We start from the raw sequence: 14,530 nt of genomic DNA, 5'->3' as shown, positions 1-14,530 counted from the left end.
GCAACATGCTGAGTCGTTTAAAATTCACCGGAGAGACGGTTTTCATGCATCTATATATTGAAAAAATGGTGAGATCAGATTTCAGTTACAGGGAGGTAAGGTAGGAAAAAGTCACGTAAGAAAAGGGTTTGTTTTGTTGATTGAGGTTTAGAAAGCTTTTTAACAAGTTGCATTATTGGCTGTATCTGAAGTGAAACACTGCTTTCCTAACTGCTCTCATTTCCTGTATCATTCCGGCTTGTTCACTGCATTAATTACAGTTCAGATTTACAGTGTATTCGGTTACACACTGGATTGCATTCTAATTTTTTTTCCTGTGTGTGTATAAATTTCTTTGGGAGTCAGGCCAAGAGGAGAGTGTGTATATATGCATACACACACACATGGGCTGAATTTGACTGTTAGTTGCTAATTTTGTGGGGAGTAGGGATCTGGATTTTCTTCTGTTTTGTTGTAAAAAGAGACTTTTCTTTTTCCAAAGGAGAAGCAGTAGCTGAGAACAGCCAGTGTTTGGAGAGTTCAAGATTTCAGAACAACCAGAGATGAGAGAAAATATTATCTTATGAATTGTAAATGTGGCATTTTTAATTTGGCTGGTGTTTCCCAGAGGTTAGTGGATAATGGGAATACTATCATTCTCTTGGCTCGACCAGTAATCAGCTTGCTACTAAGAATATTTTATAAATCTAGTGCTTCAGAGTTTCGTTGGATGAGGTAGAGCTTTTCACAGTTGAAGTAGCTTTGTGTGACCTGAAATATGAAGTGAGATCGGATACTAAGCAAGAAATCTGGCATTTGGAAATGAGCTATTTAGGAACTGTAGAACGCAGAAGGTGATTGAAAGGATGTTTCCTTTTCAGTTTAACATTTTTCTTTTGGCTTTATGAAAACATAAGGGGAGGTACACTAAATATATGAGGAGTGTTTTTGGAGAACTCATTCAAATTTTTAAATTCATTCTTCACATTTAAACTGTTGATGCAGTAGATGATTTTCATTCAGAATATTCTGAGTCATGGTTTCGTAAGTAAATGATTGCGAATTAAATAGACCCAGATATCAGAAATGTTACTGCTTTTAAAATGAAATACTCCTAAACATGCGGTTCAGAAATACTGGTATGAGGAATAATACTGGTATGATGGCTGATAATAGATAAAAAATAACAACTGAATGCAAGTTCTCAAATAACTAGGTGAAAAGTAAAAGAGAAAAATTCCAAATAACCTTCTTTTGAAATAATTGATCACTCCTTTTTTTAGCTTTGCCACTAACGACAGCAGCATTTCATCTTTCCTCTTCCTCAAGCACCATCTTGCCCGAATCACATCAGAGCCCAGCCTGCTTCCAGCCCTCGGCTCGGCTCTGCTCGGCTCTCCAGCACACAAAGGCTGCCCTGCGCTCGCCAAGCAAATAGAGGCTGATCTTCCCATAAATTTACCCACTCGCGTCTTCCATCCACAGGTTGCAATGAGGTTAACACTTTAGAGCCAATGCATTAAAAATTACTGTGTTGATAATCCTTTCCAACCTGTGCAAGATGCTTACTCTTCTAGGACCATTTTATTTTAGTATTAAAAAGGGGGAGTAGTGGGGAGACCAGTGGGGATGTATTGGATGCATAGCAGCAGCATGATTTAGTTGTAAATGCACCAATACAGCTTTTCAGTATTTGAGCCCATGTGGGTGTTTAGTTAAAGCCATGCACGGATGATGTCTGTTATTTTGTTAGGATTTCAGAGTGAGGGATTTTAGCACTTTAATCCTGACTGACAGTTGGAAGGTTGGTGGTTTCAAACACAGTGGCATGGAGTAGCTGATTTCTCTTCACTGAAACAATGCACCAGTGTGTCTAGGCTGCCTGTACAGAGCCAATAAATCTGTTTTGTTTTGTTTTTCTCCCCCCTTTTCTCTCTCTCCCTCTCTCTCTCTTCCCCCTCCTCCAGGCCAGGACCCACTCCTATTGCTGAAAACCCTTCAGCTTCTCTGGACAAAGAAAGAGATGAAGGTAAGGCCGAGCTTCCTCTCCACACTGCAGTTAATAACTGCATGCAGAGCATGTCCAGACGCAGAACGCTTAGGTCAGACCTGCAATTCTTCAGGATTGCTTTCAGTTCCAGCACACAGGGGAAGAGCCTATGCATTTGCAGCAAGAAGTGAAAAGAAAAGGTAGCTCTGTGTGATGTGAAGCAGCTCAGGGGCTCATATAAAAGAGCTGAAGTTTACAGGGCTGAGTTACAGAGAGAAAAAAATCAAAGTTGCTTTTGTTTTCTTTTAAACACTTTTTTTGTCCATTAAATGGAGAATCTTTGGGGGAGGGGGAAGAATATTTCTAGTAGCTGAAAAAATGAGGGTTTAGCTCAGTAGAAAAGTGCTCTTTGCCAAGTGGAATGATATCAAAGCCTTCATATTCAAAGTATTTTTACTTTTTTTTCCGATTTGGTTTGGTTTTGCCTTTTAGAGTGGTGAATGCAATTTACACTGCCTGTCTAAAATTAGTGCTATATTTTTATACAGCACCCTATGGGCTCTACGTGGAGATTTCTCATAGGGAGTAAAATATACTTCATCTAAATTTGGGAGCTTGAAAACTAACAAAAACACTAGATGCATCAGCTTAGTGGTGAGTTTCCCATGTTGAACCGTGTTTTCCCCTGTGTTGTTCAGGCAGATTCATAGCTGAGATGTTTTTTTCTAAAAGACCCAGAAACCTGTAGCTCACCACATAGCCATGGGGAATGTGTCCTGTGTGAAATGGCCGGCGTGGCTGAGTACCTTGGAGTACGTGCTCCATCCTAGGTGTCTGGAGTGTTTAGTCATTGTACTTGTCTGCTGCACTTAGACTTTCCATTACTGATAGTCTGTGGTTCCCAGCCGGAATAATTAAAGAACTGGAAACACAGTGTGAGAGGTGCCTTTCCAAATGGTCAGTCACCGACATAGACTTGAGCTCAGCAACTCTGAAGCCTTGAGCTTTCTATCAAGTTTTGTTAGAGTTGGAGGAAAAAAAATATTATTTGTTAGGTCTTGAGGGCAGTCAATCCCACAAAACAACAGTAGGAAAGAGTAATCATCAAAATCTCTGTACTGTGTACCCTGGGATGTGTGTGGATTGTGAAGAAAAATACTCTGAAAAAGACAGAGCCTCCCGTCGACGTGTCCTTGTGCAGAGAACACCACAGCTTTCCTGCGGAGGGTGGAAAAGCTTGAGGATCCCCGTGAGTCACACTTGCAGCTCTGCTTATTCAGTTTGTTTGTTTCTGGAACGGTCATCCCAGGGAGACGCTGGTTTTGCAGAGCGTGCAGGCTGCAGCCTCCCGGTGGGGCAGGTCTGTCCCCCTCGGGCCCACCCTTCAGGCAGTGCCGCGTGGCTGCGGGCACGGGCAGAAGCGTGTTTCTGAACCTGGGGGATGCGTTTCTGAACCACGAGGAAAGCCTTTTTAAAGAGATGAGGAGGGCTATGGTGGGACCAGGCGGTGGCACAGCAGCAGCTGCCTCTAAGGTGGGGAGCACAGCATGAATGTCCCCGATGGCTTCTGACATGTGCTCGTCACACTGTCACGGAGGTGGGCTAATCCATGCTCAGGGCATCGCCACCCTTCAGACATGCAGTGCACCCACAGCAAGTGTAGACACTTTTTTCAGGGGCAGCTGCTGCCCTGCCCTCTGTGTGCAGCTCGAGGTGTGTGGTGCTGCTGCTTACATCCAACTCTCCAGTTCAAATACATGAGGGAAGTTGACTTAAATACAACTCTATCTGCTCCATTGACATTTAAATGGCAGGGAGCTTCTTTGCCTTTCACTGTGTGTGAATGTAAATCAATACTGTCTATTAACTAGTGTGAATCAGCCCGTTGGTCTCAAATCAGTGACCATGAGCAGAAGGAGGGTATCTGTCCATGGCACGGTTCTGGAACGTGGTTATAAGAAGTGGTCATTTCCTACATAGGAAAGACAGTTTTGGAATAACCAAGAAGCATCAACAGACTGCTCTGAGCTATGTAACTAGAAATAAGGGACCAAAACTGAATGAAGGAGTATGTAGTTTGAGCATCAGCAAAATTTTCCTATTCCCATGATCTGTCAGGCTGTAGAAATCCCCCAAGGAGCATTCCCTGCCATGGGAATCAATTGAAATGGAAATGGCAATTACACGTTTGAGAGGAATCCTTCTCTGGCAGAGAGACGATCTCTTTCCTCTCTGATTTAGGTGTCTCATGCCTTTTTTTTTCTTTGTGTTTTTTTCCCCCTCAAACTATACATACCATAGTTGAAGTCTGCCGATTGCTAGGAAGTTTTGAAGAAGGCTTTTCCCCTGCTTGTCAAAGTCTAGCTGGTACGAAGTCAAGACTCAGTCTAGATAACAACAGTTAGCGCTCCTGGCAGTTGTGCCAGTGTTTGGAGATGCTCTGCGTGTGAAAGCAGGCTTGTGCTCTCGCAGGACCTGGTGTCTGCTGGAGTCCATCCTGCCAAAGCCCGGGCTCTGACTCCAGCCCAAGGAGGAGCTGAGCGGTGTGGTGAAAGCTCTTGTTCAGTCTAAATGTGCTGAAGTGGGGCTTTGGGGGGAAAAAAAGAAAAAAGAAGAGAGGCCATTTATAAACAGTGCAATTTAGTTGGCGAGTTGCTTTGTTTTCCTTTGGCTGTTGTGTTGGATATTTGTGGTTGGATAAGAGCTTGCCTTTTCCTTCTGCTGAGTCTCGCAGTGAAGTTGGAGCCCTGTTTAACATCGCAAATTCTTGCCACAGGGAAAAATACTTACAGGGAGAAATCTGTTATCTAAAGTCACATCTTTGTTAGTCATCAGCTTTTTCATACTGCATTTGATAATCTAGTGAGAAAGAAACAGTTTCTGTCGTAAACGATAGGTTTTGTGGTTTTTCCAGACATGAAAGACACTATGGAAAATAACTGTCTTCCAGTAAACATTGTCGATGAATAAAAAAGAACAAATTCGTTGGCAAATTTTCTGTAGATTTTCTTTTGTTTTCCATGTCGTTCTTCAAACTTTATGTTGTTTCCATTGGAAGCTACAACTGGGGCCATCATATACAGTAAATTACAAGTGCTGGCTGCAGGCAGGAATGAGCATCTTTTGGATTTTGCTAGTTAGCCACAAAAGAAAGAGAGCAGCTGCTCTTAGTGATTTCTTGTTTTCTGTCTCTGCTTTTGCCTTGCTCCACGCCAGTACATGTACCATGCGGTGAAAGGTCCTGTGTGGGTACTGAAGGATGCCACTTCTTCACCCTGCCAACCCTCCGAGCTCCTTGGAAACTACTTCTAATGTAAACATTATAAAGATATTGCTCAGTACTGCTAATTTATCACTTCTACCAGATGGGTAGTAAGTAGCCTATTAACATTCACAAAGTGAGTGTCCAATTCCTTCACATTTCTAAACACATCACCCTGGGATTCCTAAGATTTATGGCGTGGAGTTTTCCCATGTTCCGAGCCCCTTCGTATGACCTTTAGACTTGCAGAGGTGCGCAGTGTCTGACGTGCAGTGGCAGTAGGGAGTCGACAGCAAATACAGGTAGGTTTGGAGGATAGGAGCATAGATTTGCAGGATGGCAGTCTGAGTTTGAACTCTGATATTTCTTTCTTTTTAATCTTGTGTGTAAAATCCAAACTATTGTGGTACTCCCAAATATTCCTGTAACGGTGAGGAGCATTATGCCATTGTGGCTGAAGTGGGTATAAAGTCAAATATGAAAATTTGTGGTACAAGAATGAGGAGGAGGGGTTTATATGCTTTATTACTTGTAGGTCTGTCAGAAGACGAGTAGGTTTTTAAGCCCGGTTATCTACCTTCAGTATTGCCATTTTCCTAATAACACTCCTTTCTCGAGCTCACTTCTTTTCTCCCCTTCCCCCAAATCCCAAGCCCCTTTGTCTGCCCCACAGAACAACTTCTCTGTCTTTATGGGATAATTAGTGTGGACAATTGCTGCTTTTCCCATTGGGTTTGAGGTGCAGTGAGCCATGAAGGAATCTGTAATGACATGAAAAGTCACTGGAGGCGCGGATGGTGGCTGAATAGCAACAGTTACCTCTCTGAATAGATTAAATTAAAAAAAATAAAGCTTTGTGTTCAGCTGGGGGAAGGGAGGATTCACTAATCTTTTTGTACATGACAATGTGTTTTTGTATCTCAGCAGCTCAAGGAAGAAATCAGGCGGGGCTTTGCAGGACTGGAGGACCCATTGGCAGGACTCCTGGACATGCTGGAGAGCAGCAGTGATTGGAAGGGGAAAGGGCATTCCCTCGGGTATTACATCACCACTGAGTTGCAGCTTTGGATAAAAGAGCATCCTGCTGTTCCACAGGTTAGAAAAAGAGAGAGCAAGAGAGCCGGGAGAAAGGAGAGGGGATTGATTTTAATGTCCCTCAAGTGTCCCCAGTTTCACTTTATTCTGTAGTCCAGCGTCTTCTCTGTAGTCTCATACAAACACGGCGTGACGAGGTGTGAAATTTGTACTGAGATGATGTTATCTGTTGTATGCTGGCCTGAAAATGAAATAATATTAGAAGCTGTGGTGCGAGAGCTCTGTTTCCCCTTCCAAGCTAGGATTTCCATCTTTCCAGATCAAACCACTTTGATCAAGCGTTGATCTTGCAGCCTTTGCTGGGCTGGAGGCTTTCCCACTGGAACTCACATCCCTGCTGTCAGGATAAAACCAATTGCAGTAATCTACTCTGCATATTCTTCCAGTTCTGCAAATAGAAGCCAGTTACTGTACGATTGCTTAACTCCTGCCATATGGTGGGGAGCTTTTATCGTCGGGAATGCAGAAAATGGTAACAGTATGACTTTTCAGCAGCTGAATGATTAGCTTTGTAATGTTGGGTCATCAGATTATACGTCCTAATGTTTACCATTCCTTATGCCTTCATATGTTCTGACCTACTGAGATTCTCTCTTTTTTGTATGCTTTTGGCTCTGAACTGCAAGATACTTCTGTATTTGTGTTGTTTCATTTCCCATTTTTCCAAATGGCTCTTTTTAGATGTTGAGCTCTGCCATTACAGTATCTGCAAAGTGCAGTGAAGTGCTACTGGCACTGAAATTCCTATGTCATAAGAGAACGATCATGTAGGAACGCAAGGATTAATACTTGTATCTGTGCATCTTTTGACGATGCTTTTGCTTTTCCTGCCCTTCTTGCACCCAGGAGCAAGCCTGGGAATGAAAATTGAATTCTTATGCCTGATAGGTGAGATCTCCCTTGAGGGGAGTTGCTGAATTCAAAGATTTTCTGCTGGGAACTAGAGGGGAGAATTTCTAAATAGCTGTGTTAGTAAAAGAGGGCATTTTTCCAGTTTCGTATTTTACTTTTGCACAAGGCCATATGCCTTTTCCAGAATTATCCCGCAAACATTTAATGTTTTTAAATTGGATGCTGTGAAAAAAATGTGTATCATATTGTTCTGATTTCTGCTTGCAGACTCCATGGGGAAATTGGAGAATCCCTTCCCAAGGAATTGGCGTATTCCACTGTTTAAACAAGCTGCATTTTCAACTGCCATTGAATTGTAGCCATCTTTACTAAATCTGTGTTTGATTTTTTTTTTTCTAGTCTGGCATCAAGCTGAAGAAGCTGCAGGCCCGTGTACTCAGAATACTAGCCCAGTGCCCAGCTAATCTTCTTGACCCTCTGATTAGCATTTACCAGCTCCATACAGCAGACCGGAACTATTTGCTTGGACATGTCAGTCATCTTTATCACAAGGGCGATTACAAAGAGGTGGGTCATGTCTTTCAAATAAGTTTACCTACCCAGCTCTCTAGTTCTCTGTTAATGTCTGTGTCCTTTTCTGGATGCATTTCAATGTGAATTCTGTTTCATCACAGCAGCTGCACACTGTGAATGGTACAGCTTAGCATGGTCTTCCCATGTACATGAGTAGGCTGTGTTCAACCTCATTTTTTCTAATGGCTGAGTACAGAATGCTAGTGAATCCTTCCTCCACTCCTTTTTTGATCTTTGAAAGTAATAGGTTAATAGGGTTTAATTTGGAGAATTTAAGGGGATGGTTGTGTTGTTTTTTGTTTTCCTTGTCCTTGGCAAGAAAAGAAGGGATTTTAGTAGTTGGTCATAGACCTGCTGTGCTATCTTCAATCTGCCTGCAGCAAGGAGGGGTTGGAAAAATCTCTCTGTTCCCACGTGATTACCCTAACCAAAGGGTTCTCAGTTTGAGGAGTTTTGAAGCCTCTTTACCATTGAGGCTCATATTCAAAATGTGTTACTATTCGTGTATTTGAATTTGAGTGGCTGACACTGGCAGGAGTTCACCAAACCCAGAATTTGATATGTTTTACCCTGTGGTTTAGAGTACTTGCAGCATCTCTGGCATCACCATGATGTCTTGGTAGCCTTGTGAGTGTTCTCATAAGCAAGCTACGCTACTGTTAATGCTTTCTTTATTTTTTTTTTTTAAAGGCAAAAAAAGAAGGTTTGTTTTTCTCAAAGGAAAATGGTTCACTTTGATGGTGTAGAACAGCTTGATCTTGTTTAGCAAAAGAAAAAAATCAAATAGCATTTTTAAAATCCTATTCTTCAGTAAAGCTGAATTCCCAAGTGAGATCGTGGAATTCCATTCTTGTTGATTTCTTTGAATACTGAAACAAGGATATTTCATGTTTGATTAGAAGTTCACAGGTAGCTGCTTGAAGCTTACTCTTTTGCTCAATAAGTTTTTGAACGTGAGTGTTTGAACATCCTAACAGAAATGTAGTATTTGACTATATTCAAGTGTGATTTTTAAGTTCATGGCTCCAAAGATATTTATTGTTGTCATTAGAAATGCAGTTCTTTCTAGATCTGGTTTTGGAAAGCTCTAAATTTTTTTTTGGTGGAATTGTTTTTCTGTTCTTTCTTCCACAGAAAGGCTCATTTACTAGTCATTCCCAGTGTGAAGAACAGGAAACCTCAACTGTTGCTTACCCTCAGCCATAACTTTCTTCTAGTTTTGTTTTGTTGCCAGAAGGATGAATAGAATTATCTTCAAGAATAACAGGAAATCTTTTACTGCCCTTGGGGACTGATCATACCTAAGTTCACAGCAACTAACCCCAAAAAACCTGGAACTAGGGCTCTGAGCACTTGCAGCGGGCTGTGCCGTGTCTGTTCGTCCTGCTCTTCCCCGTCTTTCAGATGGGGCGGTAAAAGCAGATTCACATGCAGGATTTTTGGCTCTTCTGTCTCTCACCTGAAAGGACAGAAATCCTTATGAATCCTTGCTGTCATTATTTATTTTCTTGCTGTATTTACAGTAAGACAGCAGGCTGTTTGGGTGCATTTCCCTTTGCCTGTTTTGATTCATTGCCTACTGCAGTGTGCGAACCACGGAGGTCCCCCGCTCTGCCCTGTGGGTTAAGGCTCCTTTCCCTCACAGAGGTTTTGGAGAAAGATCTCTTCAGAAAACGAGATCCCAGAGATCCCTGGGGACAGCCATGGCGGTTATTTGTTTCTGAAGCACATCTGGTCCTCCCTGTATGCCTTGTTTTAGTAGAACTGGTCAAAAGCTGGACCAGTTTGTGAATCGCAGCAGCCGGGAGTTCTGCAGCGAGCTGGTGGGAGGGCCGCCTGATGGCGCAGGGTGCAGGGTGAGGGCAGCAGGAAAACCATCAGCTGTGCACGGGCGGTGGAGGGTTTGGTGGAAGACGCGCAGGTGGAGGTAACATTCTGATTTAGCAGCAGTAGAATAGTAGCTGTGGTGAGGAGGCACCTGAAGGGGAGCGCTGGCCAGCGGATGGCACTAGTGCTCCCATGATGCAGAAAAACAAGCTGATACAGTGAGAGTTAAAGGAAAAAGCAGGGACATATAAGTGGGTTTTTGAGGCGTCTGGCCTGTTTGGGGTTTTTATCCGTTCTTTTGTGAATGGAGTTTGCAGCTGCTGGGGGAGTATGGCAGCGTGGGGCCTTGCAGGGCGCTCTGGAGCTGTGCAAGGGGCTCCCGGGTCTGCTCTGCGTGGCCTGCATGGCGTGAAGAGACAGAAGGGTTTAACATTCCCGCCCAGGTAGTTTCAGGTGAAATGTGGCGGCTTCGTCCCTTTCTTAGAAGCTCTGCAAAGCCACGGGCCGTGGCTCCATGCCGCCCTCGACCCGGCTGTCCCGGGCCGGGCCGGACCCCAGTCGGGCTGCCGGGTGGACGGCTTTGTGGGAAGGGCGATGGCTGCTGGTGGGGCCGGGACAATGCGGGGATTCAGCAGACCGGGGGTAATGCAGTGCGAGCGAGTCTGTGAGAGGCCCTGAATAGGCCAGGCTGTGCTTGAGAAGAATGAGGGGTAGGCAGAAGGCAAGCTAGTGTTTCATGGTCATCTTATGTTACACTTCAGCCTTTCAAAGAGTGTCTGGGGCTGGTTCAATGAACCTCTCTTGCACTGCGAATGCGGGAGCCTAAAGACAAAGGGGACTCTTGTCACTCGCAGGCCCCTTTCGGGAATAAAAGCCATTGTCACATGAACAGGGGCAGTCTGGCAGGCTGTGCATGCTTCAGTGCCCCATGATATCACTAAGTCTCAGCAGAAATCACATTCAGGGCCCTGTCAGCTTTGATTAGCGGGGTCTCATGACTTAATGTGCTGCGATATTTCATGTCTAAGGGTGGCGGCTGTCTTTCTGTGGGATGAATGCCCTCTATTGTCCACTGAGTTATTTTATTTACATTTTTTTAAACAGCTTATAAAGGTAAAAAGATAGCTGTGCTTAAAGAAAAAAATCAAATTCCTTTGCTTCTGGATCAGTAGTGAGTGCTGCTCGGGTCAGATACAGTGAAACTTGTTTTCACAGTCAGCATCAAAGTTCTTGTCTTGTTTAACAGCTTTATAGTAAATTCTGAACAGGTGGCAGTGGAGCTGGGTTTAGGAAGGAAACAATAAATAATCTTTTTAGCCTCTGACAACCAGAAATATTCTTGGGCCTGAGAGAGCTCCCACTCTGACTTCTCTGCATCGGTGACTAGCAGCATTTTTCTCCCCTTCATCCGTTTGGTTCTTAAACAAGAATATTGGACTAAGCTATTAGTGGGGCAGGGAGTATTTAATTTTTAACAGGTTTTTTGCTTGTTGTCCATCCAGATTTCTCTGTTTTCAAAAGCAGAGTATATTTTTTCTACTAATGTTTAATCCATTAATTTCTACAAATAATGAAGGTCGATTCTTTATGTTAAATTCAGTTAATGTTTGCTCTTTCCAATTAAGATAATGTGGATTATCTATTAAAATTCAGTTGTTAAAATTTGTCATAAAATAACTTGGAGTACCCAGAGAAAAAGCTCTGTAGACACAGAATTCAAAGTTTTTGTCAGCAGTACATACTACTACAGAAGTAATTTATTAATTCCGTAGAAAGGATGGTTGACCAAAGAGTTAAACTTAAAGGAATACAAATATGTTAAGGTGTAGAAATGCATAGTTCAATCACCAACATGACCTTCAATTTTCAGTGTAGTGATGTTTTGAACACCGATTCAGGGATGTTATTGTTTGTGGTCCTACTTCATACACGGTGCTTGAGTATTCATGGTGTATTTTTGCAAAACTGTCAATACAGATCAGTGTTAAGATTGATTGAGCACATTAATGGATATTCAGATTTTGGATTTCTTCACTCTGACTTTTTTGAGCTGTTCCCAGGACAGTGAAAATGTCTCTGATATTGCTTCTTTCCACCATTCACCACCTTAATTACAAAGGCTTGTTCAACTCTTACTGTATTTTAAAGTGTATGCATTTGAATTTCCTTGTTTCTTTTAAATTAAAAATAATAATGGATAAGAAAAACAAGGAAGATGTTACAGGGGATGTTTCTCATGTAAAGATGATGATGTCAGTCTCAACCCTTTTTTCCTATTAGCTTAATCTACTGCTAAAGGACAGCTTTAATGGCATGTTGCATGCTAGATTCACGCCAGTCCAGAACAGAGGTAGCCAACCTGTGGGCCATGGACCACTCTGCCGCCTGCTCCCAAACACCATGTCTTCTGGAGCCGCCTCTGCTATGGGCGTCTGTCTGGTGAAGTGGTTGGGAAGGAGCTTGAGTGTTGCTGGGAAATAGTAATTCAGATGGTAGTATTCTGCTCCTACTGCCAGCATTTCTGGGCTCTCGTCAAGCAAGCAGACTCTTGGAGAAGAGGTGCGAATGTGCAGCAGATCTAGCCATACAGAGAGTCTGGATCTGGAGGATCTAGTGAAGGTGGGTGGCCTGTGTGCACAGCAAACTTGGGCAGTGCTCTAGAGGATCACTCATTTGTGAGGATGCACTGACCAGTTAAACCAGGTTTGAAACTGCTTTGAGTGACTTGAGGAAGTCGAATCACAGAAGTGTTTGTTTCAGTTCCCTCTGCCCTTCACCTGTGCTCACGCATATTCCAACCTTGACTTTTACTTCTCTCCCTCTACCTCAGATTCTTTAGACATGAGTAACCTGTCACGACTTCATTTTGATGGTCTCACTCCTTATACAATATGTTCATGCTCTTTTGAAAGTGGACCTGGGAAATCTCATGTTTTTCTCGTTTCTGAAGATCTTCCTGAAGACAGCTGTGTATATTGTATGCTCTTTAAGCAGGAAGTAATTAAATATCTAACCTGATGTCATACACTTGTGCAGTGATGCACTCTGAGAGTTTGAGCAAAGCTGATTAGCCACAGGTTTGAAATGAGTGGTTCCAAAACACAAAACAGATGTTCCCAGTGATTAATACGTGGTGTGCCTTTTACTCAGTTATTTCTACCATTATTATGTATCCAGGCTTTGATCACTGTGATTTTCTTAGAGTTGACGTTGCATTCTCCTCTGCAAAGTCTCATTCTGTTGTTTGGTCTATTCTATGGGTTTTCAGAAATTCCTTCACCATTGGTTCAGAAATACTACACTAAGTCAAGCACAGGCATATTTACCTTTGTGTTGTCCCAACTTGCTTGCAGCAGAGCTAAGTAATGCAGGAGTCATCAGAAACCATTTGTGTCTGTCCTGCATCATCACTCCAAGCAGTGCTACTAGCAAAAGGTTATTCCTCTGATGCTAACCCCACCGTGGGAAAATTGCCTAAATTGTCAGTGTAGACACCACCCAAGTGCACATGCCCTTGCAGATAAGATCTTGTGTGGCTTCCTGCGCTTCATACTGTATATGGAAAGAATAGTCATTTTTAGATGAGACAGAGCCAATTGCATTCAAAACAAGTAGAGAGGATCAGGTATTGGTGCAGGGTGCTCTGGGCTTGTGTGTTCACTTCAAAACACTCCCCATTTTCCCAAACTCTTGTTTTTGCAATTGCATGACTAGAAGAGTGGTCTGGTGCCTGTGGCTTGGCCTGAATGCGTCGAGTTTGGGTACCTTCCCCCATCCTATGGTCAATGCACCCGCACACATTTTAGATATAATTTAATGTAGTATTGCCCAGCTTTGGATTCTTCCCCATCCTCATCCAACCTTCCTTTTCTATATTTTTAGGTGTTTTTCCTTGGGAAACAAGACTATTATAAAATGTCCAAATACGATTTTTGCTTTCACCATAATTAAGTCAAAGAATGACCCAAAGCTCCCCGAGGACAGTGAGAAGACTCACAAACTTTGATGGGATTTGAATCAGGCAATGGGTCATCACCTTTTCTCCTGTACTAAGCAGTGGCTTCGTCATGTACCTGTCCCATATGCACTTGGAGGGTGCAAGGCAAGACAGGGACCAATCTTTCCCATATTTCTGTTACGATCTGGGGCAGGAGGGTTTTAGTATAGGTTAAAGACCTTTATGTGCAGCAATAATGCTAATGATGCTAATTCATTGCTGTTACTAGATTACATGCTAGAAACTCTCTATGTCTGAAATGTATTTTTGTGAAAAAGCTCCTTGTACCACCAGTCAGGACTAAACATGTTCTCTTTATAGTTTGAGGAAGGGTGAGTAGACCCTGATAAGCTGACTATATATGTTAGTGTTCACCAGAGCTTTTCCTGTGTCTTAGCTAGGTTTTTTGCTGTAATTGATCAGCTGGCAAAGTGGGGGGGTATCTGCTGCTTAGGATTTTTGTTGCCCTGCTGATCCAACCTGGGTCTGGGGATCTGCAGTTGGATTAACATGGTTGCTAGCTTCCAGCTACCCTGGCTAGTCTTCCAGCACAGCTTGGAGAGTGCAGCACTGCATATGGGGAAGTGCATGTTTCTTGGGTGGGGAGGGGGATTCTCACCATTTCAGTTACAGAATGCTGTCTGCCTAATTAAAGTGTTTGTTTTCTAACTACAAAATGAGTCTGTGAATGAGGTGTTGCTTTTCTGGAGATCTTATCATCTATAAACAGACTGTTAAAAATAGGGTCGTTTTACACAAAACTTGTTTGTGGAGTGAAACAATTCAAAACATGATAATAACAAAACAAAATCTTAAAATAGCTCTAAGTTGAGACCACAGACACAGCTGCCAAACACTTTCATCTTTATTACAGTTACTCATATCTCTTCTCTTATTATTCCTATTGTAAACACACTGATTTTATCTCAGTTGTCCTCACTATTCAGCCAGCCAT

At 42.8% G+C, this 14,530-nt stretch overlaps 1 protein-coding gene across 1 annotated transcript in view; it reads left to right on the top strand.

Annotated features, from left to right (window-relative positions):
- Positions 1–1,946: 1,946 nt before the first annotated feature.
- EXD3 (exonuclease 3'-5' domain containing 3) overlaps positions 1,947–14,530 on the top strand; it is a gene marked incomplete at its 3' end in the record, with an annotated part of 64,704 nt that continues 52,120 nt past the window's right edge. The window contains exons 1-4 of the mRNA XM_009573809.1: positions 1,947–2,013; positions 5,186–5,282; positions 6,156–6,326; positions 7,578–7,745. Coding sequence (XP_009572104.1) covers positions 5,229–5,282; positions 6,156–6,326; positions 7,578–7,745 — 393 coding nt within the window. The remainder of the gene's footprint in view (positions 2,014–5,185; positions 5,283–6,155; positions 6,327–7,577; positions 7,746–14,530) is intronic.

This window comes from Fulmarus glacialis, unplaced genomic scaffold, assembly GCF_000690835.1.
Source record: "Fulmarus glacialis isolate BGI_N327 unplaced genomic scaffold, ASM69083v1 scaffold11713, whole genome shotgun sequence".
Classification (NCBI taxonomy): Eukaryota; Metazoa; Chordata; class Aves; order Procellariiformes; family Procellariidae; genus Fulmarus; species Fulmarus glacialis.
Note: the sequence above shows the minus strand (reverse complement) of the source record. Positions and strands in the feature narration are given on the sequence as shown.